The sequence below is a fragment of the Takifugu flavidus genome, chromosome 6 (assembly GCF_003711565.1).
Source record: "Takifugu flavidus isolate HTHZ2018 chromosome 6, ASM371156v2, whole genome shotgun sequence".
NCBI classification, from domain to species: Eukaryota; Metazoa; Chordata; class Actinopteri; order Tetraodontiformes; family Tetraodontidae; genus Takifugu; species Takifugu flavidus.
Window position 1 is genome coordinate 10,987,914 of NC_079525.1, and position 26,424 is coordinate 11,014,337.

The following is a 26,424-nucleotide window of genomic DNA, read 5'->3' on the forward strand; positions in this document are numbered from 1 at the left end:
ATGTTATGCATCAATACCTCATAATCTTGACGGAAAACCCAATATGTGACATTGTTTGACAGTTAGGAAAGGGCAAGGTTATTACTGACCGCCCCTCACAAATGGGTCTTGTTGGATAGATTTGGACAGGGGAATATGAGTAGACAACATGGCAAACATGGCTCAAGAAGCTCAAATTGCTCAGGAAATTAATGCTGGCTATGAGATCCTGGGGAATTGAGGAGTGTATCTGTGAGTATATGTGGGATGTGCTGGACAAACAAGTCCAATTCATAGAGGCGTCGCCTCAAAACTTATAGAACTAAAGGATCTACTGCCAGGGGGTCTGCTGGGATCCACGGCCGGGCTGTTTTTGACAACGCAAAAGGTCTTAATGTTTGGCAAGAATGTGCCTGATTGATCCACAACATAAGAAGATCTGATGCAGATGAGGAGATATTCACATAAGAAAGTGAGATAAAGAGGGAGCAACCAACAACAGGGGAGATGTGATACAACCTGAACACAAAATAAACACCAGTGCTGGAAAACTCAACCCCAAGATGCACGAAATTCACGCTGACTGTGCATTAAAACAGAGGGAAAATGTAATGAGTCTCATCTCTTTTATTCAGCCTTAACCAAAGGCTTGCTAGTAAAGGAGGCCAAATGTTTCCATGAATGACTTTTCCGTGTGGCTTTGCTTCTTGGGCGTTACAGTAACCCACAGGATTCTGCTAGCAGTCACTCTCCGGGCGCTCCTGGCAGACTAATTAGCCTTGGCTGGTGAAGAAGGGTGGAAGAAGCCATTTTTCCATATTCTCCTCTCTGTCACTGCGAGCTCAAAGGAGTCAGTAGAAACATAAAGACCCGACTCCTGCTAATGAAGCAAAGATGATGCATAGTGCCTCAGAATTTGAATGTATATTTATCCCTCACTCAGTCAGACCTGTTCACACAAGGGTGAAAGGTTCATTACAAGCTAAGGTTCATTGTTTTTCTGCAAAGATCACCGATACAGAATGAATTTTGCCATTTGACCAAGCTCAGCACTCCATATTTTGATTTATTTTTCCAGAACTAAAAGATTTTTGGGCACTTTACAGTACGATATTAATTCTTTTTAGTGTTTTTGCGTCCATTGGGTATTTCCAGCCTGTATAAATATACCGGCTATTCTTCATAAATCTCTTTTTCTTAGACAAAAGCAGAAAACTGACTGGATTCTATGTTGCAATGCCGAGTACAAAATGATTTAATGCATCTGTGAAAAGTGGAGAGGATGTGAAAAATGAATGAAGCTCTAGTATATTTGAGAGCAGGAAGAAGGCTGTATAATACTACGCAAGCTCCCGTGTGTTCTTTTTGGCTCAGCTTCGAGGTGACATCATTGCCGTCATCAGGCTGCCTGTAGATCCACTTTCTTTGGCTTCAGTGATTCAGACAACACTTCAGGCGAGCTTATCGGAGCTCAGAAATCACTCATATGAAGTGATTTGTGTTTAACCACAGCAGACAGTCGGGGGCTTTCCCGCACACCCAGATGCTAAGAAAAAGAGCCTTTAAAGAATTAAAGTTACGAAGCGGCTCATTAATTCAGAAGGCTTTGTGGAATGGTGAAGACACATGCCAGAAACATAAACAGCTGCATAAATGAACAGTGTTATTGGCTCCAAAGAGAGATTAACTCCAGAACGCTCGGGGGGCTTTTACCATCGTGGATGTGGTGGTGATGGGGTTGCTAACTGTGAGGTTCTAGGGTTAAATGCCTACATCTGAAAAACATCAGCTTCCCTCAGTGGCGCGGATAAATGAAAAAACTGTTCATTCAAGGATCATCTCAGAGGGAATTCCTTTCCCACGTGCAATCAGTAAAAGAGACAGAGAACCAGAATGGGAACTAGCAATGGAACTGCTACAGAATTTCCACATGGGGTATGAAAGAAACTGTATTCTTTTCAGTGTCCAATGACTGATAAAACCAGAAAATCTCTCTCTCTCACACACACACACACACACACTTTTAGAAGGCTAAATCGTGTCCCGTAGCCACAACACTGGTTATCCCATACACAGGTATCAGCACAAGAAGATGATGCTAATTCATCAGAGGACAAGTAGAGGAGTTATATAGATAACGGGAAAACAACAAGAACAATTAATAGTTTCTTTTATTCCTGACAGTGCTTCTATTCACATGTTAAATGTAGGAAATGCACAGTTCAGCGGATACCTCAGCGATTGTATGACCAGTTTGGTTTTTAAGCTGTATTTCAAATCTGGACAGATGGTTTTGAGGTCTAAAATTTCTAAAAGGCAAGACTCTAACCGTGGCTTCAATGTGTAGATTCGACTGCAGGGCTGGCGTGTAAACCGCCGCCACCATAACAAAAGCCCACTTACCGCTTTCGCTCTTCTCAATCACATCCACAGTCTCGCCAGCCTTGAGGTTGATCTCTGAGTTCTCCTGCCTCTCGTAGTTGGCTACAGCCACGTACTGCTCCAGCACCATAGGCTCTGAGCTTTCGATCCCTGGGGGGGAGAAACACGCCGTCAGCCACCTGCCTGCTGTGGATCCACGGGAGCGACTCCCACAGCCGACGACGTTGTTACTGCCGTGTGCCCAGTGAGTTGCCATCGGCTGACCCCTGACCAATCAGAAGGCGCGCTCATGCCTTGGCTGCATTGTCCCAATTGGCCATAAAGCTGAGCCAACCTCCGGGCCGCAGCGAAGGCATGATGAACAACAAGAGGAATGTCTGCAGGGGCTGCATCTGGCATCTACTGGGTATCCATAACCTCAGTGAAGCTCTATGGGAGAAAGACGGCTAAAGAGGCTAAAGAAAATAGAGAGAGACAGGAGTTACTGGCAGTTGGTGGGGAAGCCTGGTGAGCAAATGAGTGGAAGAATGGGGAAGTTTCCCGGTGGAAAATCAACAGTGCGGTTGAGAGGGAAGGCCTCCCTCCGCTGCTGCTGGGAGTCGGTCGTTGGACAGCGAGCTAGGAAGGGAGGGGGTGGAGCACACCAATCATGGTAGCCGGTACTGCTGGCCTTAAATAGAAACATATGAGTGGAATAGAAGTAAAGAAAGGGAGAAGCGGGGCAGGAGGTTTGGTCTGGGTTTGTGTCAAACAAAAGAAAGTTGGAACTAGCCGGCTGCGTTCTCCCGGCGAACGTGTTTAAACGTTTCCATGCCAGCGGTGAGATTTCTAAGGATGAAAATAGTCCTGTTACTCAAGCTAAGACATGTAGAACTCTTAATTATCACCTTTTTAGGGTATAAATGAGGTTGAGGTTTTAATATATGTATTTCGCGGCTGTGGAGACATTTGAGGACGACATCTTTACCATTTTTTTGATAATTAAACAACTAATTCCAGTGTTGACTTTTAAATAAATGGGGTTGAAACAGATGAAGCTGTGGAGTAAGTCAGTCAATGTTTAATGTGACTTCCAGGTGACAAAAGAACTGGATTTTTGGACTTTATACCAGTGAGAATGGATAAACTTACTGAGAAATGTAGTTGTTTTTTTAATATAGGCTCACCTTTTGGGGATGTTGATGTCAATATTTGCAAATGTGGAATAAAAAAAGCTTTTCTTCCGCTGGAAAGATACTGCCGCATGACAAAAGCTGCTACCTCAGACCAATGTCAACGTAGAAAGCATCACCACATTATTTCATGAGCGACTGTTACGGTCTCATATTCAATGTTAAATCAGGCATCTCAATAGAAATGAAATAAAACCGAGACCGAGAAAATGAATGAACTTCAGCCACCATTCGTTTGCCCAACATCTCTGTAAAGCAAAACAAGCTGCAGAGGATAGATTTTACTGAGCTGGACAGGTCGCTGGAGCCTGAAAAGCAACAGACTGAAGAGATTGTGAAGGTGTAACATTCTAAAATATATATACGTGCACGAGTAAGTACAACACTGCCTCTAACAAACTAAACCACAAAAGATGCCGAATTAGGAGAACGGAAAAAGCAATAATCCGACTCCGCTCGTCTTCCTCGCCAGCTTCTCATGGGGACGCCTGATGCGTTACCAGGCCAACCAGCAGACGACTCTCACCAGCGTGTCCTCGGTCTGACCTAGCCCATGCGCCACCCTGGGGAGGGGCCCAGGAGGCATCCTGACCAGACGCCTTAACCACATCCGATGACAGCAGTTCTACTTTGAGCTCCTCTACTGTCACTCCTCCCCCACCTCTAAGGATGATACCTCCTTCCCCACAGAGGAAACTCATTTTAGCCACTTGTTTTCCCGATCTTTACCCAAAGCTCACGATTATAGGTGAGGGCTAGAACGTAGATCGACTGGTAAACAGAGAGCCGGCCCTCTGCGAATGCTGCCCTGATCTGTCTTTCAATCTCCGGCTCCATTTTTCCCTCCCCAGTGAACACCATCCCAAGATACTTCGATTCCTTTACTTGGAGCAATCCATTCTTTTCCGTCTGAGGACAATGGTCTCAGATTTAGAGGAGCTAATCTTAATCCCAGTTGCTTCACACTCTCTGAAAACTTTATTCTCTACCCAACAACTTTAATATTGGCGTACTTCAAAATCTGATACTGCTTGAGGGTTTCTTGTGCATTTGGACAAGGAATTAGACAGAAGCTGTTTTTCCCCACACACCTGAAAGCATCACAACCAGACTCCTTGGAATATTTGTAACCTTCCCTATTGAGTGAGGCTGGATGTTCAACTCTGCCTTCACTGTTTTTACTCCCTTGAGACAAAAATAAACGGAGCCATTAAAGTCCCTCAGAGGAAGCACCAACCTTGTAATTTAAATGAATAATGCTTTAATGTAATCCAACCCTTTTTGATGAAATACCATAAATCTTGGAAACTCGCGTTCTGCCCTCTTTTTAAAACGAGATGTTTCTGTTTGGACGTGCCATTTTACACAACCTTTCCACATTTCCAGCAAAGACGGACTATTTTTGCCTGACTGTGCGTTCAAAGGGGATCATCTTTGTTCCCCCTAGTGCATACTGACGCTCTGACAGCCCTAATGGAAGCAAACAACACGATATGTCACCGTCCTCCAGAAAAGCTGCAATTACAGTACAGATAAATAACGCCAATGTTCACCAGATGGGCAAATCTGTGACTGCGTCTGTCACAATATGTGTTTAGAGATCTATATATAATCTATCGTTATGTGCACTCAGCCTTTTAATCAGACCTGCCATCATTTTGCCATAGTTTGTTGGGGTTGTCGTGTTAGCAAGTTTGATTATTGTTCGATGGCTGCCAACTCCTGCCGGAAGTGGGCGGGGCTACGGCAAAGTTGCAGTGACATGCAGAAAATATGACCCGACAACTCACTGCATTCAGACACATAAATGTAAGGTCAATGGATCCTGGATGGGAGGAGCAGATGTCGCCGGCAGACGATAAGCTTAGTGTGAATAGAAAGAATACAAATACAGCAACACCTGTGCATCAGGAATGCTGTGCTCACAAGAGCACGGACATGCATTCACATTCAACATGCTGACATAGATGCACAAAAGTACCTGAGGCCTCTTTTCTCGGACTGTCTGTAAAGCCGTACATCCATACTGCAGACGGAGAGAAGGAAGAAGAGAAGCAGAGATGGATTATTTAGTTGGACAACATGCAGAGGAACATGCATGGTCAGACATGCCTTCATCCCCACTACTGAGCAGAAAATGTAAGAGCAAGATAAATTCCTGTAGCTTTAGCTTTCTTGTTTGCATTTTGATCACTCTTGCACAGCCTAGGCTTCAGCGCAGCACGCGTATACTCATGTACGTCGCCCTGAAAGCAATTGACAAGAGCAGGACATTCAAAGCATCTGCCATCATACCCAGGTCCGTCCAAACAAGCTCGCCTCGAAAGCAGACCTCAAGATGCTAAAAGAAGTCTCCAAAAACCCCTAAATGTCATCGTCCAAAAATCAAAAGTAAACTGGCTCTCGTATCATGACGGTGACCTAAAATCTTCCAATTAGTCCATTAAGGACTGGTGGAAATGTAAGAAATGGAGTTCTGGAATGGTTGGAGGCCAGAACCCAGATCTTAATCCCAATTGAGATGCTTAAAAGGGCTCAAAGAACCCCCTTAAACATCCCACAGCTGAAAGTATTCGGTGTTGAGACGTGAGACAAAAATCTGATCACTTGATAAGATCAATAAAAAGGTGCATGAAGAACCCTTCCCATAATCCTCTCTTCTCCAGGCTCCCCTGCTTCAGGAAATGAAATCATGCTGCTGAACTAGCTGAACCTGTTCTCCTGGTGGCCAAGATTTAGGCTTCACATCCACCAAACAAAAAAAACAAGCCAAAATGGGGTTTTCACTGTCATCTTGTTCTGTTAAATAAAACATCTTAAAGTTGTGTGACATGAAATTGGTGGAAACTCTTGATTTTGCAACAGTGAATTCTAAGGAGAGAAATAACCCAACTAATTTTATTTCTATAGCACAGTTTTGAAAAACCATAAAGTAAAACAGAATCAATAACAGCACATAAAACAAACAGCAAAAGAGTAAAATCCAGTTAAAAATCTCTGGCGACGGCGGCTTTATCAAACATTAGCAGGGAACCCAGATCAAAGGATGGGACATCAATGGCCTGATTTGGTCCAGAATGATGGCTTTGGTCCTCGCTTCATTCAAATTTAAAGTCATTTAGCATCAGTCACCAACACAGAAGAGGTCAGAGACATCAAATGATGAAGGGGAGAAGGTACAAAGAAATCAGTGGCCCACAGATGGAGCCTTGGGGACCGCCACATGACAGGAAGTGATGTCCAGTCAATTCTTTTAAGCCCTTTTGAGAATGACTGGATAAAAGATAAACATAATAAAATATGGATAATCAAATCATTTATTCCATATCTCAGGAGAATGTTTCCTCTACCTTGTTAGTTTTAGGGTTTATGTCTGGCAAAATGTTCCGAACATGGACGCTAACTTGGTTTGGTGGTTTGTAGGGGCTTTTTTTTTTGCTCTGAGTATATTATGAATATATCTGGGTGTATCAGCCTTCTGTTCCTACCTACAGCAATATTTCCTCACCCTAACCTGTCACATATTACACATCTGTTGTCTTGAACTGGTATTTTTGCATAAGATAGAGCGCCACATAGCCCAGTTTGTCCTAATTCGTGTAACTATATTTTTTGACTTCTTGAAAACTGATAAAAAAAATTGTAGTTCCATTTCTAAGATGCAAAATATCTTCAGTTACTTACAGTGGAATTCTAGTTGATTTTGACTGATCTTGAAACTGATCATGGCTGCTGCCCCTGATGTAAAGCCCTGGGCTCCATACTGTTGAGTCATGTGAGATAATATCACCCAAATCCCCCCTCACTACCCAGCAGAGCTTTGAGAGCTTTACTGGCCCCAGTGGGAGGGATCTAGACTGCTCCCAGGTCAGCCAGGGTCACCGCTCAACATCTCAACCCTGCTCAACATTATTGACTTTAACCATCCCACCTACGCCGGGCCATCTATGTTCACACACACACACGCATGTACTGTATGTTTTTTCTTTGTGTTATCAAGAGCTACAAAGAAAGACAAATTAAGCACAGTAATTCAAATTTATTATAAACTGAATGATACTTTCATATCTTGTCGAGTAAATTGGTGGATACAAGTACATTATTTATTACGTTACAGTCAAATCTGACTATCACCGTTTGTCCCAGTGACATATTCTCGATGGCTCAGCGTTAATTCTAGACTTGTTGCATGGGTGATTAAGTAATATTTGAATTTGATACTGTATGTTTGGCTGAGTTCATCACAGCCCCTCGAGACCAGCCATTATAGGCTGTACCTACGATGCTACATCGCCATTGTGGACGGTTGAACGCACTGATCGGTTGGAACACTGTTGTGGTTTGGGGAGTGGGCAGGTTTGTGTCTTTCTAGGCCTACATGAATGACAGGGGGGGATATGACCTTTAAGTCTATTATAGACTCCAGCTTTGAGCAATGACATCAATGAAACTCCAAACAGGGGGTTCGGTTGAGGCTTCAACGGTGTGGCAAATAAGAGTTTTTACCTTTAACATAGAACGGTTTCATCTTTGTCTTGTGTTTTGTAAAGCCCGGCCAGACAGGTGAGGGAATTTGTAAAACTGCGATATGTTCAGCTGGCTTTTCAACACTGTTAATTTTGGATGATTTTAGATGGAACCCGCACTTGAACAGCAGTGGAACTGCCGAATAAAACCACTCGATCACTTCACAGATCAATAAATTCAGTTTTGCTTTCATTTAGTCATCTGACTACATTTACATCAATTTAACCTGAATATGTCCACTTTTGTCATGCCAAGAGCAAATCTACAAAACGGATGTCTCCGCTGCTTCTTATTGCTGTTTAAAACCTGGAGAAGGTCCTTATAAGGAGGTGAAAGATAGGTGTAACTCACCAAAATGTGTGTTGACAAAGGAGCTCCTAATATATAAATAGTCTGCTTCTACAATCCTAATGGTCAGCGACAGCTTTACAGAGGGGAACACACTTGTAAAAACACCACCACACGTGGAGTCCCAACCCCTCCTTCCATCTCTGCATAAATAACACCGACCATTTTGACATAAATCTGAAATCCTAATCACCACAGCACATAAACATCCCCAGAGTCAGCCTGACTGAACCCTGTGGCCTTTGGAGGCCAAACAGCTCCCTCTCCTCTCACTCTGAATTTGGCCCCCACACAGTGGAGAAGCACAGTAACGTAACCCCTGAAACGCCTGACCCTGAATTTAAGAGAAATATGTCCGACATTCCGGCCAAACAGGATATCGACTCAAACTGTGCTTGTTTCTGTTTCAAATCCAAATGCTGTCCCAGTTTAAATGATTTAGGATTATTAAATGAAATCAACGAGAGTCCCCAGCAGTCAAAACACCTTAAATCAAAAGTGACACTTGACTGGGGACGACGTGAAATAATGCTCGGTGAACTTGAACTGGAAAACAGTTGTAACGTTCATCCCTCATGTACTTTCCAAGCAGCCACTTTTTCCCCCTTCCTAGTTGATGTTACGTAACATTCAGTCAAAAACACTTTAGCATGATGTTCTAGTAACGACAACATTTTACAGTACAACTGTGGCTTTAATATTACAATTAGGAGAGTGAAACAAGTAAAACAGCCAAATGAATATATATAAATTTTCAATACTTGATGCAATAACACTGCAGCATTTGGACCAGAATGAACACAAACAGATGTAAACACGGACCGAAGCGGCGGCGGCGTGAACACACCCTGACAGGAATCCGCGCCGCCTTACTTCATGCTACTTCAGGTCATAGCTAAGATCACTTGGTCAGTGAAGCAGCGCCCAACTGGGCTGCATCCCAGAGAATTAGGCTTTCACATACTAACAGCACAGAAGCCACCTGCTGCTCTGTTCTACAGGCTGAGAGAGAGAACACACAAAACGCTGTATCAGTGGCAGCGATTAGCTTCCGCGTTAGCAGCCTTATTGGAGGAATGACATTGCACTGAGCTGACGATGGGTCTAAAACGAATCGATTCTGGCAGAAATGAGCTCCAGCACCATCAGCCCAAGATTAAACCCATCAGTATTTCCCCTGTTGTGTACTTTAAGTAACTGCAAAAACACATTTAAAGTTCTCATTAGTATATCAAGATACAATAAGATGCAGTCCAGTAAGTTATCCTTTCAACACCTTTATATAGAATAAAAGAAAATAGTTCTGAAAGGCTGCTACCAAGGTGTTAGCACATGCTTGCAAAACACATCAGTCACTCACATGTGCCCATGTTGTTGTTAAGAAGCTCCACTGTTGCTAATACCTCCTAAGAACCATATATTTGCTACCATGGCTAATGAGGTTAAAAATCCCTGACGGTAGCTAGTAAATGACTGATGCACAGTCACTAAACCTGCTGACAGTTTGTGGGGGGAAGGGGGGGTTGCTTTTTGAATTAATGGAAATCAAATAAAATAGCATCATTCAGCAGGAAAAAGAGACAATCTGCAGTCAATGGACTTGCCAGCAAAGCATAGGCATCATATATCATGTAGCAGAAGGATCTCGTTTGTATTGGGAGTCTGTGTATTTCTGTCCAGAGCAACAAGGTGAAATAAGTTACAGGTACCACAAAAAAAAGAACCATGGGTGACTTACCCGACTTGCGCTTGGAGCCGTAGTCCCTGAAGAAGAAGCAACACAAGAGGGACATGGTTAGTGACCTGAGACGGCGCTTCAAAAATAACAGTCACTGCGCATGGATTCTGAACTAAACTGCAAAAAAAAAAAAAAGCTTCTAGTGCTCAGGAGATGCTTGTGTTCGAGAAAGAGAGAGAGAGAAGAAAGATGTGGAGAGATAGTTGACTTTGGCCAGTTGCCAACACTCCCTGCAACAGACACAGATTAGTCATGTGACTGCAAAGCGGCACCACCATCCTCTTCCTGCGCTCCTCCCCACCCCTCCCTCAGGCTGTCACCAAAGACAGAGACCTCTCCCCACATTTCAAAGACGGAGGATGAGTTTAAGATCCTTGCTTAATGGATTATAATGAGATTTGCTGAGCTTCAGCTGGGGGGGGGGGGGGGCAGTGCTCAGGGTTTACACTTCAGCTATTCAAGACCGACTCCTGGACACGGGCAGTCCAGCAAGACAAATGGGTTTTAAAAAAAAAAAGGTTGATGGACGGATAGATGAGGCTGCGCTATTTATAGAAAGTCATACTCGGCAATCTATCACTCCGTTTCTCCTCTGCCTATCTTCCTCACAATCGATGTGCCCTTTCAGTTTTCCTGAGGTAATCGAAACCCTCACATCAACTGAAATTTCACGTCTCTCCGCTGCAGGTGCAGCTCACCTCACATACAAATGAGGAAAGTGCTGCAATGAAGAGTTAAAAGACCCTAAATCCTGGTGCGAGGAGGCTGTCGGAGTGCCGGAGGCAGCACAGTAGGAGGGTTTGAGCGATGTTGGGATGCTTGAGGATGAAAAGGGTGCGTCAGAAGATGGTTTCAAACTGTGAGGAGATAGAAAAACCGATGGAGTCCCAAAAAATGACAAAGACCTGGAAGTTGTTTAAACAAAACAGAAACAGAGTGAACATCTGGAGACGAGCGCGGTCGCGTCATTGAAGTTATTCTGTCCCCCACTTGGGCAGAGGGAGCTCTAAATCTTACTCTCGCTGCTCCACAGCAGCCATAAAGATTCTGTTGCGCTTCCATGACCCTCTGAATCCTTCCTCTGCCTCCATACTGCGCTGCAATAACACTTATTTAGAAATGTTCTTGACCAAATGATCCCAAATCTCAATGCTAGAGTGTCTTTACTAGGGACAAAGAGTCTGGTTGGGCCTTGTGAAACAGCATATTTCCTTAATTTCATCCCCATTAAAGTGTTTCCAAATGAATTCCAAAAAAACTACGTGTCATAAAAGTAAATTAAAAATATCTGAAGTGGCATAACACACACAGTGGCGGCACGAAATAGTCTTTATTATTTATTTATCCATCCATCTTCCAGTGGTTGGACGTTTCCGTCTCTTTGTGACCGAGCACAGCGGATGAATAAAGCCTTTATTCCGACCTCTCCGGCAGAATCCCTGCACGCTAACGACCAGAATATGGCTCATTGTCATCAAAGTGGGATTCAAAGAGAGAGAGTTTTAGCCATGGCTTCTGGAATCCCTTTCAGATATGACAAATACAAGAGGAATGAGAAAATGGACCCGTGAACAGCTGCTGGCATCCAATAAGGAAGTGGTCCAGGATGTGTGTGAGGTAGAAATGTGCTGTGGAGTTGGCGCAGGAGATACCGGGATGCATATTTCTCCGTTTCTAGAGGCGCTGCCGTGGAATAACGGATGCATTCATCCTCCAGTCACAACAGGAGGCCTCACAAGTCCAGAAAGTTAACCGCTGCGCTCGTGTTTCCCTGTAAGCTTCTCAGTATTTTGCTGACGCAACGGTTTGATGAAAGTGAAAATGCAGGTGAATTCATTTAACTTGTGCTTTTGGATGAAACCAAAGATCCATGGAGGAATTGAATCCCAACCCAACGTTTCCGTTCTTTATTTATTGCTTTATATGAGATAAGTGAAGCAAATATTCACACCAGCTACAGTTAAATGACCTGCAGGACTGACGGTACGATAGAACCTGATTGGTGGGCTGTAACTCATCCCAGAGGTGTCAACAAGGACAGATTCATTTGATTTTGCTTTAGAGCAGCAGTATGGAGAGTACTCTGCTGCAACAAACCTGTTAAGCTAATCACCCTGTGCGTGAACGCCAAACGTCACCTTAAAGCCCCAAGTCGGAACCAAAAGTCCAAGCTGGTCCATGCAAAGGTCAGTTTGCATCAAATGTGGGTGGTTGTTGGCATGCAAAAAGGCTTTAGGACGAAACGCTCACAAGAAATTCAAAGATAAATTGGCAGAGCAGCTCAGGAGGCAAATAGCAACACGGGGACAAATGCTGTGGGCTAGCAGCTAATTAAAACAATTAAGAATTAGCACCAAAATGAATCTAGCTTCAGGCCAAAAAATGAGACATTATTTCTCTCCGAGTTCCGAGTCCTTTTCTTGGTAGAGCAGCTTCCAGGACATTGGACCAGCAGCAATGAGGAGCAGCTGGTTCTTTTGGGAGGTTTTGTGGTCTGGATTGGGAGGCATCTGTTGAGCATTAGGGTACAAAAGAGGGTTCGGACTCTATTTCAGTGACCCGAGTCCTCAAGGCTGAAATCAAAGCCTTCTGTTGGCTGCCAGCTTATTACTGACATCTCCTACACGAGGAGAAGGAAGCGTGGGGGTCAAAGGTTATGTGAACAGGGGGCAGCTGTAGCTCAGGTGGTGGAGCGATTCTCCAGTGATGCAAAGGTGGAGTTTTGAGATAAAGAAAGAGCCCGAGGCTGCGTCTTGACAGTGACACGTTGCTTGATGCAGAATGAATATAAATGATTTGAAAGACTTGAACTGAACTCATTCATGGGGAGAATTAGCTTGGCAAGGATGTTTTTTAAATCCTCAATCGTTTAAAGTCTGCTCTGTTGCTTCTTGACCACTGCTGTCGTGCAGCATGGAGTCAAACATGCATTTGTCACGGTGAGCGCCGTGGCCGGCTGCATACATGACAACATAAGCCAACGCACGTTTTGTCACGCTTTTCATCCTACGGTGAAAATCCATCTGAGAAGCAGAAGCACGTCCGAACTGTTCCAAGGCCTGAGCATGACAGCCAAATCAGATGAGAGTGAGTGTATTAACACACTCCATCTGATCCATGTGGTGCAGACGACATGATTTAGCTGTTTGGTCAGAGAGGGAGGTTTCTCTTGGTGATGGACACGTTCAAGATTAAGACCCAATCAACGTCTATATAAGAAGTGAGCGGGACGGATAAATAAGCAACAGGCTCTGTCACAACAAGCTGCAGGAGGTCTATGGTGCACAAATGTTGGAATCTCAGCCTTCATCCTCCTACCTGAGCACTCACTCAATCTCAGGGAGCCGAATTAGCAAAGGTTCCTAATCTTAAAGAGCTAATTGCAAAAACAAGGTTTAGGATCACAGTAGGCATTAGGACTCCAGATGGGACGCACCAAAGCAGTTAACCGTAACACCCTCCTAAACACACTTCAGAAGCACACGGTGCAAAGAGGATTTCCTTTTTAGCCAAACCCAACAATTATCCGTCTCATCTTTGAAAAAAAATGTAGTTAATGATTAAAATCAGCCTCAATAGGTTTGCTTTGCACAAATACCTGGGCCAAAACAGTGTATCAGTCCTTCTGGGAAGCTGTCGAGTCCTGCACCTCCACCCAAGACAACACATTTTTACATTTTTACTGATATGATGATGAGGTCCGTCTCCATTGTTATTCACGAGGGTTGTGAGGCGATATGATCAACGATGACAATCATACCGGGGATCTCGTGACAGAGCCTGTGGTCAGCAGCGAGCAATATTTAGGAAAGAAAAGGAGGACTGAGTAGGGGCTCGGGATCGTCTTCCGTCCATCCAAATTCTGTTCAGCAGAGGATTTATTGAGAAGCTGACCAGAGTCTGTGGCATATTTATAGATGACACCTTGTCATCTTTAACTAAAGTGACCACATCCTTTTTTCTCTTAGTTAAGTGACAATTTAAGTTGAAATCATCTACTTTGTCTTCTCCGCAGTGAGGAAGTATCAGCAGCATGGACGTAGATGCCACTGCATTTTATACTCCGTAGATATTCAGTCTTTATTGGACAATGATCCAGTTGTCTCTGTTGAACTGGTCCCCGACGTTGCTGAGGTTCCCTTCCGGTCGATAACCACTAAGGAAGAAGGCCAAGGACATAAAATAATGCTTATCAGTGGGTTATATTCTACATCAGAAGCTCTGTGCTCTATACTATAACGGAGGGAAGCACACATGGGAACAGTACTAAAATAAATCTGTCAGAATTTCACACCAAGCTGTTCCCATTAGGGAGGAGTGGCTAAAATATGAGTGCGCCTGTTTACACGGCCATAAAAATCTGCCCGACTTCGATCCTAAGCAGATCTTATGCATCATTAGATACCGATCCCTGCTGTTTTCGTGCTGATAATGTTATGATTCAGTGTATTTTGTTCATTTTTTCCTGTCCGTTCGCCCCGTTCCCTGGCAGGGTCAGGCACCCCCTGAGGCATCACCTGATTTACCTGCAGCTCATTTGGGCTGATTGGATCTGCAGCTTTAAAGAGCGGCTCGATTCTCCTCTTGTTGTAGAGCCTTCATGGTAACGCCTGGCTCCTCTTTCTTGAGAATCTTTTGCGCTTGAACTTTTGCTAGTCTGCCTTTCTTGTGAGTTTTCACCTGCTTCACCTTTGTATTTTGCAGCTCACTGTCACTCAGATCAGCCTCACTCGCTTGCACCTTTACCTGTAACCTTTTTTTTTTGAAAATTAAACCTTTTTATGGGCAAGTTTGTGTCTGCATTTTGGGTCCTGTTCCTGGCTTCACCTGGCATAATAAATATACCTATTAAGAGGTTTTATTTCCTTCTTTTACATCTCCACATGTAGTTATGGGGGGAGTCACCAAGTGAGACACCAAACATGAAATACAGAAGAAGAAAGTTAATAAATAGCCACTTTTGTCTCTTCGCTTCTTGAGTCTTAAGTCATTAACTATAATCAGACTCGAAAAGAACCTAAAAAATGGAATGAAACATGTAAACCAACGTTTTTTGAAGTATAATTTCCATGATTATGTAACTAAGCAAAGCTTTGAGATTAACGGAGGTGGAGTGCTTGGATCCACCAACAGGGGGCGGTGGCCCCCAAACACTGGCAGAGAAAGCTGCTGCAGTTAGTGGGATCTGCTCAGGTCGACAAAATTTTGATGGATGAGACTGAATCTAGTGCAGCCCCCCTGGAGACGGAGCTCTGTTTCCTGAGTGGATCATGACTGGGAAGTCTAATCTTCCACAGCAGAGCCAGAAAAAGGCGCCGGCTGCTATAAAAGCATCGCTGCTTTAACAAGAATATGTGGAGTGGGTGTGACATAAAATCTCACATGTTAATCCAGTCACAACAATGGCTGTGGGGTCAGATTGTACACCTCACTCTAACAGGAACGTCAATATTTTGTGTCTGGTAGTTTGATCTTTCATAAATCTTCTGCTCAGAAGGGATGGCCGGCGCCCCAATGGCCTCGGATTCTCCAGTTCTCGACCTCTTCACCTTCTCCGTCATCTCGATGTTCTCCCTCCTTTATCAGGACTTGACATTGGACGTGCTTCATCATCCTGCACCATTTGTGCTGCCCCCTCAATTAATCACGCTCAAGTACAGAGCGGCACTCCCGAAGCTATCGGTTACAGCCGAGCGCGGCACCCCGAGTGAGCGCGCGAGGAAGACTCAGCACGCAACAGCACAGTTCAATAACCGCAACCATGTGCACTGGACACGCCAAAAAATGGGGGTTTGGTTATCAGCACCAATCCCTCCTGGAAAAACCAGACAACAAGTACGATGTAAACACCATTTTGCTGTGCAGCGCCTGTCTGAGGCACACAGATGAGAGCACACGCATGTACACAAAACACCTCCCAGGGGCCACGCATCCATCTGACCGCTCCTCGCCACTCCGGCATACTTAAAGCGTTTAACCCCTCAGATGCCGCGGTGCCTTTGTGCCGTCTCCAGCGATTGATCCCAAAAGTGATAGGAGTGGAGAAGCTTTCCCATTAAGGCTGAGTGAGTGCCATCTGTCTCCCACTCACAGCGCACGGAGCATAATAGAGAGATGACTGGGAGGAGACAGATGGAGGTGGGAAGGTGGAGGAGGAAGGGCAGAGTAATGTTTCAGGACTCCTGGACGGTGAAAAGGAAACATTTGGGGGCCAAACGGACGGCCGGAACCTGACAGAAGTGCACTCTTCGCCTGCAACCGTTTGCAGGCTCAACCCGGTTTCAAACAGAATCTTTAATACTTGATTAGGTTCACACAGAGATCAGAGAACCCGGGCCCAGCTGCTGGAGGAACGTGAATTAGCATTCGCGGCTGCTCAAATAATCAAGGTTGAAATTTTAACATCACTTTAAAGACCAAAGGGACATGTGGCCAGTCCCTGCAGTCAAGACTGTTTTATCCCCAATGTTGATGGTTCGTGAGCAGCGAACGGACGGAACACGCCCAATTTAACTGGGACCGAAGTCACGTCCTCTAAATTGCAATGACTGACTACAAACCATCAATTGGGCAGCGCAGAAAGGCCATGTGAGAAGATTTTGGGCCCCCGTTTGAGCCTAACCCGACCACGTGGCACCTCCTCAGGCACAGGATGCCATGACGACGCTAATTCAATCGCTCCGTTCCACTTTAGCGTTACACCAGATCGCCGCTCTTCTCTACGAGCTTCCTCAGAAGCTTCGCCTGGTCCAGTTATTTCTAAATCTGACCAAAACATCCAAGGTCGGTGATACCTCATGGTTGGTCTGGTTCTCACTTACACAGCTTCCATCTCCTGCACAACCTCCGACAGGAGGACTCGCCCTTTTTCTCATATCCGCTGACAGACGCCGGGATGTAAAGGAGCGCGTAAAGCTCATGAAGGCCAAGTCAACAGAGAGAGGAGGGAGATGAAGATAGTGGAAGAGAGATATAGAGAATTACCTGATGAATAGCAAAAGCTGTTCATCAAGGCCCTGAAATTCAAGCAGTTTATCCACTAATGCAGAGAACTAAGTGGGATGAAGGGGTGCAGAGATTAAACTCTCCTATTAAAATCTGGGGTTACTATAAATCCTGCTTTCTGATTCTTTTTTTCTTTATGCACCTTCCTCCTATGCAAGCAAATAATGTCGGAGACAAAACTCCAGTGGCGCTATGAAAGGACCGGAAGGCAAGGTAAAGAACTGAATAGAGTCACAGTGGCATTGAAGGTTTAGGAAGAAGAGCCACCCCCCCCACGGAGAGAACAGATTTTTGGGTCTTAATTGAAAGAGTGTTTGTGCAGGTGGAATTCAGTGGACACCAGAAAACATTCAGTTGTGATGCTGGTCAACAGCCTGCGTGCACAGGCAGCAAATTTCGACACTCACTCAACTGGGGGATTAATGTCCTCAGCCTTGGTTTCAAAGAAGCGCAGCACCTCCTCGCTCTGAGAAATTTGAGGGGGAAGTCGCACCAGAGCCTAAGGGGAGACACAGGAGAAGCCGAAGGTGTTTAAGAGAAAAGAGAGTTCTGCTTAATTTAGGTGTGAATAATATACTGAATACTGAATAGTTTATTAAACATGTGGTCACATTAATAAAGGGCAAAAGCACGTGTGGGGGGCATTTAAGGTGATCCAAACAGATCTGTGACCTGTCAGAGGACTCCTTCAACAGAACATCATCCTTATGACAGATTTATCTCAGCGCTCGTGTCTCCAGTTGTTTGTTCAATGCATTGTTGAATTGCACTGTTAAGCCGCAGGGTTACGCAATCACATTTGCAAATCACATTTCCGGGCATATACCTTCATATTTTATTCATAACATAACTATATTACTGAGAGAGCCCCGTGGCCATAACTGCACAGCCGCTGTTCTCTCCCAAGATTCTGCAGGACACTGGGGACTTGCTCCCTCACTGCGGTCCCAATAAAAAGGATTTATGAAGTAAACTGGGTGGCACACAAAACACTGCAGCACTTCTGGTTATTTGGGTAACGATGCCTATTTAATTCATTTGGTTGAAAAAAAAAAAAAAGAAAATTCCAAAAAAGGTTTCAATTAATAAGCTAATATAACATTGACCTTTTCTAAAGCAGACCAATTAATTCTGCAAGAAATGCGAGCCCAAGTGTGGTTCAGTGCTTCTTCTGCTCACTACTGCTAATGCAGAATAGCTTTGTGTGAAGAGAAAGGAAGGAAGTGGGGAAGGCGTATCAAAGAAAAAGATCTGAATTTGGGACAAATATAAAAGTGAGAGGACAGGAAGGAAGTCCAATCTCCCTCGAATGAGCGAATATTAAGCCCCCTGCAGCCCTCTTTTGGGCGAGGATGCTAAGTTATACGAGCATTTCCTCGCCAACGACGTCAGATTGATCAGAGAATGACTGGTGCAGAACAAAGTCGCCTCATTTTTCTGCTAAGCATCCCTCAAGTGTGGCCACAGAGGGTTTTCATACATCTGACACGTAAAAAGAACATGTGTTTTTGTCAGTGTCCCATGTTTTTCAGCATGTGAAATCGCCCTGTAGGTCACAACCTCCTGACTTTTCACAGGCTGAGATTCTCTAGAGTCCCTAGAAGCAGACGGGGGGAACTGACGGATGTTTGCAGTCATGTCTATCTTACCCTGCAGTAGTCGTCGATGAAACGCAGCCGCTTCATGGCCACATCGCGTACGTGACTCCTACGAAACAGGATTTTTCCTGGAGAAGAGGAAGCAAAACTTATTTTCAAAATTAGGTGTTTAAAAGCTGAGTAAATTAATATATAAATAAAGTAGAGATGCAAAAAATAGAAAGGCAGGCCAGTGAAAAGGTTCATTTGAACTCAGTCCTGCCTCAAAGAAAATTATAATTACGCTTAGTGTAATACCACGACATAACAGCAGGTGGCAGTAATGTACGGGCGGATTTCATTGCAAAAGACGTCTCAGTCCCACACTTCAAACCCCCCCACCCCCCACCCCCGTCATGGATCCCATGACCCCTGCCTGTGAAAGAGGTTTTCATGAAAAAACAAACTATTATTTATTCTATTTTTACACCCTTGTCAGCATATTTGCTTTGAAAATCATCAAACATTTTAATGGATTCCACAGGGGGTCACACAGTTTTCAGCTGACGCTCCTCACATCACAGCCCCGCTGACTTTTTGGTAACACCATTTAATTTTTGTTTGTGTGTTGAGAAGAAGGAGGGGGATGCCTTCAGGAAACATAGACAGCATTTATATTAGATGAGCTTGTGTGTTTGCCACCGGGCTGAAACACAGCATTTACTAAAATACACCATTTTACAGTGAATACACAGCAGCTTTTCCTTTTTACTTTACAGCGTTTACTCCCGCGGCCTGAGATCCGGCTGGGAAACGTGCAGGTGAACACGCACGCCCAACCACGAGCACACAACACTGTGATTAGCCGTATCTCTGTCAGCTCTCCCAGACACTTAACTGTCCTAAACACTGATCGTTGATCTCTGCCAAGCTGTGCTGCAGGTGAGCCTGGAGCAGGTCTCACTGTGGCACAATCCCGATCAATATGAGAACACACACCATAACTCAAAGAAGTTGAGAGGCATGGACATGCAGCTACAACGGAGAGTGAACAATCAGACATATTGCCTTGTCAGCAAAGCGACCGGGACTGGCATAAGTTACCGGCTCCTGTTGACGCCGCTCCAGATTATACATTATTAATATGGGGGTCTGTGCATATATCTGGAGGTGCTGTGGTGCAGGCTATTACCTGGGAGAAATGGGATGATCCTCTTCTTTGGGTCTTTCTGCCCTCCCTCGATTGGGAACTTGTCAAGTATCTGCATCTGATGAAAGAAGAGGCTTCTTTAACGATGAGTGTTTGAATCCAGTAGAATAAACGACAGAGAACACTGTCCAGGCACAAAGTCCCGGCATGATGGAGACAACCGGGCACAAGTTCTGCACATCTGGGCAGGAAGTGAGTCTAAAACAAAGGAGAGAGCTCCATCCATTCACCTTTTTCATGCATATGTCAAAAAAAATAACAAATCAATGGCCCGTGACAGATTGGACTGCAGTGCGACAGCTCTTAGACAGCTTTCCACAGGGGTTCTGTGCACACAACATTGAAAGGGGCCAAAGGTCAGGGCAACCAACACAAAAGCAGCCCTGGGAGTGAGTAGAACCAGGTTTGCGTGAATATAATGAGTCAGAACAGCCGAGAGATATGAAGGCCATAACGCGGAGCCAATGCGGCCGATTCTCAAGTCGCCGTGTTGCAAAACGTCTGCCGCTGCACAAAACCTTCAGCTGGCGTAGCGGTCCGGACCCCCGCGTGTGCCGCTCAGCAGAAACTTCAGAAAGAGTAGGATTATTCTGAGAGAACAAATGGGAGAACAAGCACATTTTAAACCTGACTGTGCTCTTTTTGTCTACTTACAGGGGAAAATGGAGACAGCGTGTGTGTGTGTGTGTGTGTGTGTGTGGTGTGTGTGTGTGTGTGTTTGAATGTGAACGTGATGCTTTTACAGTGACCCACTTGGATCCAAATCAAATCATTATACAAAGATCCTTGAAAATACACACTTTTCCGTCCCTGCTGATGGATTCCTGGCCAGAGGAAGTCTGCGTTTATCCCGATAATGATTTATTTTTTTTAAAAACCCTTTCACTTGAGCCATCCGCGTTACATGTAGATTGTTCTCTTGTTTATTTTAAAGCCAACAACAACAACTATTGTTTAGTTTCATTAGCCTGTAAATAAATAAATAAATAATGTCAAGCCATTGCTCCACTTCACAGGCCTTACTTCTCTGTCTCCTTGGTAACCGGCACAGAGAGTGTGAGGAACGGTTGTGAGTCGATGTGATTGGATGACTCCGCATAGCTCTGGACCACTGGTGGAAATGTTGGGATTCAGGTGGAGAGAAAAACTCTCCCCTCTCCCTCTCTCATCTAGGAATGCAATCGCCGTGTTCAGTGTAAACTTTATTTGTGTACGTCACGTGCACCTGAATCTGCCCGAAGATGCACGTAGCGTGAAATCATCCACAGACGACGGCATTGATGACACAACCGTCAAGACGTCTGATGGCTTCCATTTGTTCTGGTGAAATTTAAACACAGCAGGGGGCCGAGCATCCCCTCATTCCACCCCACAATGAACAAAAGAACACCCGGACTTATAGAACGTGCAGTGGCATCGTCACCTATGGGCTTGTTGGGTTTTATCAGACACGATAAAGGTTATTTAAATATGCACCAAATCACTAGACTGTTAGCGACGGGAGGAGCGTGAGGGATGCATTAACAGGGAACGTCTGAGCTGATATATGAAATCAGGTTGGCGTTAGTGCCTCCTTCATGTGTGTAAATCCGAGAAAGTATTTATAAAACCTCTGAGCCAGTACTGATATAAGGTTAATGTTAATATCTTTGTTTCCAGCTGCTCCTCTTCATCATCCGCACGGGTAAAGAACCGAGTCTCCATACGTAGAAGTGTGAAATCACTCTGACATAAATCTCCTACCGAGTGGTGTGTTGTGATCTTCTTGTCTCATCTTACTTTGAGGGTCATGTGACTGTGAGGGGGTTACCCCAGGCGTGGCTATAGTGGAACGGAAGAATAAACGCACACATTCATCCTCTCCGATAAGCGAGCATGTGATCTTCACGCCTTTTCTACAAGGCCGGACAGTCAGCAGGACTGTTCTCACAAGTGTCAGAGCCCGACGTGATAAGGTTGCTGCTTATGGGCCTGCAAGGCTACACGTGGAGTCTAAAGCTAACATGTACAATCCCTCTGATGTAAATCTGTCTTTTATTCACAGGGTTTCAAAAACTCCCCAGTCGCTTCGCACCTGCCCACGCACCAGCTATGCATTTCCTGGCATCGCTCAAAATCTTAAAGACGGATGGACAGAAAACCAGAGAACCTGATGCCCGCCATGCGCTAACGCGTTGCAATGTTATAAAGAGGCTAGTGGTCTGATGGACGGAAGAGAGGGAAAGCATTCCATTCCATCCACAATCAGCCGCAGTTGTGCTGCTAAATATAACCCCCGTCCTCGGCACTAGATCTGGACACTCCCCACGGTTGGCACCTTACAGGATGGAATGTGATATCCTGCTATTTTGCACAATGACTGCTTGTGAGGGACAGGCATGTGGACTCGGGTTTGTTAAAATAGAGCACTGGTGCTGGGGTCCCTCTGGCCAGTCGAAATCCCCTTGTTTCACTGGGAGAACAGGTGCAGCGATGTGACGCCTGCCTGTCGTTCATCTGTCAGAGCAGGCTGGAGGAGCGATGGGGGGTGATTTACAGTGGGGAACAGACCTAATGGAAGAGGCTGGATGCATATGGCAGGTTAAAACCAGGGGACATGAGTCTGATGCTCATGTATCGAGAGCAAACCTCAGCGGTGGAGGGAGGTTGAAAGGAATCCTGACCCGACGCACCTTCAGGTGTGTTGACCATCGACGTTCCCCCAAAAGAAAAGCGTTAAAGTCCTCCTCTTGTCCACAGAAACTTGGTCCAAACCACCATCAACAAATCCTGGAGGTGGCCAACGTGCAGAACTGTGGTTCGTACACCCGCTCGTGCTCACTTCACTTCAAATCCAGCCCAATTCTCTTCCATTGACTGTCTTAATTCTTTAGGTTTACTTGGTACCCGGATTACTTTGTAAATTGTTGTCAGGTACCTGATTTTATGTATATTTCCCCCCACACTTTGATGGATACACTATATATTACCTAGTATTCACTGAAGCTGCAAACTTAGGACTACGCTAAATGATCAGTCGATTCATTAGTAACTAGATCAAGATGAAAAAAGCATGTCCTGGAACAAAGAACCTAATTTTTAAGCTGATACTTTGAGCTCTTTAGGCGAACAATTTTTCCTGTTTTTGAAAGCCTCCTTTTGTTGAACAGGGAATTAAAAGTGTTCACGCAAACATAACGGGGAAAATGCAACAGATCCAGCTACGACTGCGCGGTGAATAACCTTAATCTGACCCTGACGGCGGTGGAGCCTCACCAGCCCGTGAACTCGATGACACATCACTGGTAGTTAACCAGTGGGAACAGTTTGCTTCCAGGGGCTCTCAAAAAGCTCTAAAAACACTGGAATTACAACAAAGAAAATAAAATACAATCACAAGATTAAACATAACAAGGTCAAATCACTTATAACAATGTGCGACCTTTTTATTATGTGTTCCAGATGTCTGGAAGCTTCTCCACATGACACCGGTTGTCAACATTATTTACCCGTTTGGGTGGAGTAAACAGGCTAACCAGCTTTTGGCGCTATGGTTCTCATCTACACCCGAGTCCAGCAAGAACAGAGAAGCCACAGTGAGTTTCCTGCCGACAGCCAGGACAAGTCTTGACAGCGTTGAGCTGTACCACCAGTCTAATCTCATGGCAATGCCCTCTGTGTGAGTGTGTGAGTGGGTGTCTGTTTCATTTAGTGCTAAAGTGTTTCCACACAGAGAAACGAGGTTTGAAATGAAAAATGTTTGGAATGTACCGCTTCAAACGGAGACCAATGACCTTTTTCAAGAGGTTACTCGTGATTTTTTTAAGGAATGTAATGAATTACATTATTTTTAAATTCCATTACCCTTTTTATAAATGTAGCTTTTACATTATCGGAACACAAATGCTGAGAAAAGTTCATCAGCCGCTATCAATTAGGGGCTTTTTTCGTTGATTCATTAGGCTGTTGGACAAAGAGCACTATTACTATCCCCCATTTCACTGGCTGAAAATAACCTAACCTGAAAATAACAATTGTTTGGCCTTATTTCATGCTACATTACAGTTTCGAGTGTTGAGGTCCAGGGTTCCGGGTTGTGTGTTCGGGTTTTTTTGCAGAGGGCGTGATTTGCAACAGCTGGCGCCGCAGACAGGCGCACCTGTCGGCAATCTCCATCACGCCACCTATTTAAGGACGGAGTGCCTGTCTGCCAGCGTTGGAGAGTTTTGGTGGTTTCCCCTGATTGTTTGAGGTCTCCATGCCGCCCTGTTGGGCTAGAGAATGCGCAGGACTTGATTCCTGTGTTGGCTCCGCTCTGGAGCTCTTTGTTTGCCCCTGAAGACTGGACGAGTGCTCCCCTGCGGTCCAGGAGGACTGCCAGTTTGATTTTTGTTAAATAAAGACTATTTTTTTCCTGCTTTCGGGTCCTGTAAAAACCCAACCTTAACATCAAGCTTGTTTTACTACAGCAGTGGTCCCCAAACTACGGCCCGTGGGCCGAAAACGGCCTGCCTCCACATTTGGTCCGGCCCCCTGAACAATACCAGAAAGCATTTTGGGTTTTTTTCATATATGTGTATTTGTATTTGATAATAAAGTTGGACTTTTCCAATAAAATGTTCCTTAGTTAGGAACTATTTTCATTATTAACTATTAGGCTTATTATTATTATTTGGTTATGATTTATTTCATTAATAGTGTTATTATTTATTTCCTGACTTTTGTTCAGTGAAGAATCCAGAAAGGGTTATTTGATTGTGCTTTCTTTTTTACGTTTAGGCACTCCTGCAATCCTCACACTTTTTCTGTTACAACATGACCCCGGCCCCTTATCAGAGAAGGGAAAAGTTATGTGGCCCTCACAGGAAAACGTTTGGGGACCCCTGTACTACAGCTTTAGTCGTGATGTTTCCATCTGTCCTGTTTTTCAGCAGTGCAGGTCCTGCGAAAAACCATAATTTACCAAGCACCAACCACCATTCCAGGAAAAAAAACTGTATTTCTAATGTTATTTATCAGATCAATTTTTACTACATTTGGTATTTTTTATGCAGCAATATATTTGGTTGATGAGCGAGCCAAAGCTAACACTGTGTGAAGGCCTCTTTCGAAAAGCATCGCCCTAAAATCACTGAGCGCGGATGCGGACGGCAGAGAGGAGCAACATTTAAATCTGTGTGGGCTCAATATTCGGTTGCTGTGTTGAGGCTCACGTCAGGGCAGACTGGGTAAAAAAAGACAGATGCATTTACATGCAGACGGAATACAAAACAAAGGTTTCACATGAGGAGCCATGCCAGGACCTAAATACAAAAGCATTGCCCAAGGACACCTGGAAAGTCATCCATCTCGCAAAAGTCCAAACCTACTTAAGAGGGAAGATTTAGAGCAAATGACCTTTAGGAGAAAAATCACAACATCATCTAATCTTCTTTGTATGTCGTCAGCATCGCCGGCGTGAATCTTAATAATGGTCGCCTCTAGTCGGGCGGTCGTCCTAACATAATCAGATTCAGAACATTCAAAGCTGTCCCCGTTGCTCCGTCCCTCCCAGGATGACACGTTTTCCCGTCCTGACACAGGCCCTCCTTTCTGACAAGCCACTCTGGCTAAAGCAGCTCTGACCCAAGGACACGTGAATCTGGCCGATGAATCAGGTTCTTTATGGGGCAAAACCGCGTTCGTGCACGGTGGGTGAACCACACGCAAACTCTGTCTTTGGCGGGTGACACGTCAACTCTTTTATGGGTCACATCAATTTAAATTGTGCCGGGAATATGTGAGATGGCCTGAAGTGTAACCCAGGCAACGTGCGATGTGTGTATGATGTGGCAGGTGTGAGAAGGAGCTCCGCTCTCTCCTTCTTGACCTTCCTGTTGTCAAATAACCAGCTAAAATAGCTGAGGAGAAGACCACAAAACGTTATTTTACGTCAAATTTCTTGAAATAATTTGAGTTGCCTTATAACTGTGCACAAAAACAGGCAAGCTCTTATTTCTATCTTTGTGTGGCTTCTCATTAACCTGAACCCAGTTCTAACGACATGTTAGAACCATGTTTTTACCCTGAAACAGTCATTTGAAGTTGTCAGGACCAGCCCAAATGTCCTCTTGGTACTCAATATGTAGCAAATATAAGAACACACACTCACACAAAGCAACTCTGGCCAAAAGTGGGACCAAAATATTTCCATTATGGTTGAAAATTAAACATAAAGAGACTGTATAACTTTGTCCTTGTGTTTCTCGTTCAGATCCAAACACACTGGTGGAACAGAGACTTTAACACTTTCTCAAAATTACTGCAAAAATGTACTGAGCTGCAGGGGGGTCTGCTTTCCAACCCTCATTGCTTGACATTTATCAATGGGACCTTTCAGGAAGGACCTTTCCTCCATTCACTCTAAGATCATTTCATGTGAATCTGGCACACTAGGGCCATTTAGTTCTGCCCCCCTGTAGGTCTCTCACTGCAGCCCCAACATATTTACTGGTGACCCTGTGCTCC

The 26,424-nt window shown here is 44.6% G+C and overlaps 1 protein-coding gene across 8 annotated transcripts in view; it reads right to left on the reverse strand.

The window, feature by feature from the left end:
* Window positions 1–26,424, reverse strand: part of sh3pxd2aa (SH3 and PX domains 2Aa) — a 50,510-nt gene that overhangs the window by 15,347 nt on the left and 8,739 nt on the right. For 4 of the 8 annotated variants that reach the window (XM_057037007.1, XM_057037003.1, XM_057037009.1 and 1 more), the window contains exons 3-8: window positions 19,921–19,996; window positions 18,801–18,877; window positions 17,559–17,650; window positions 10,147–10,172; window positions 5,515–5,559; window positions 2,383–2,511 (exon numbers count right to left, since the gene is read on the reverse strand). In XM_057037007.1, the coding sequence (XP_056892987.1) occupies window positions 2,383–2,511; window positions 5,515–5,559; window positions 10,147–10,172; window positions 17,559–17,650; window positions 18,801–18,877; window positions 19,921–19,996 (445 nt within the window). Of the gene's footprint in view, window positions 1–2,382; window positions 2,512–5,514; window positions 5,560–10,146; window positions 10,217–17,558; window positions 17,651–18,800; window positions 18,878–19,920; window positions 19,997–26,424 lie in introns of those variants that run through there. The other 4 variants (XM_057037005.1, XM_057037006.1, XM_057037010.1 and 1 more) reach the window with 2 other exon arrangements.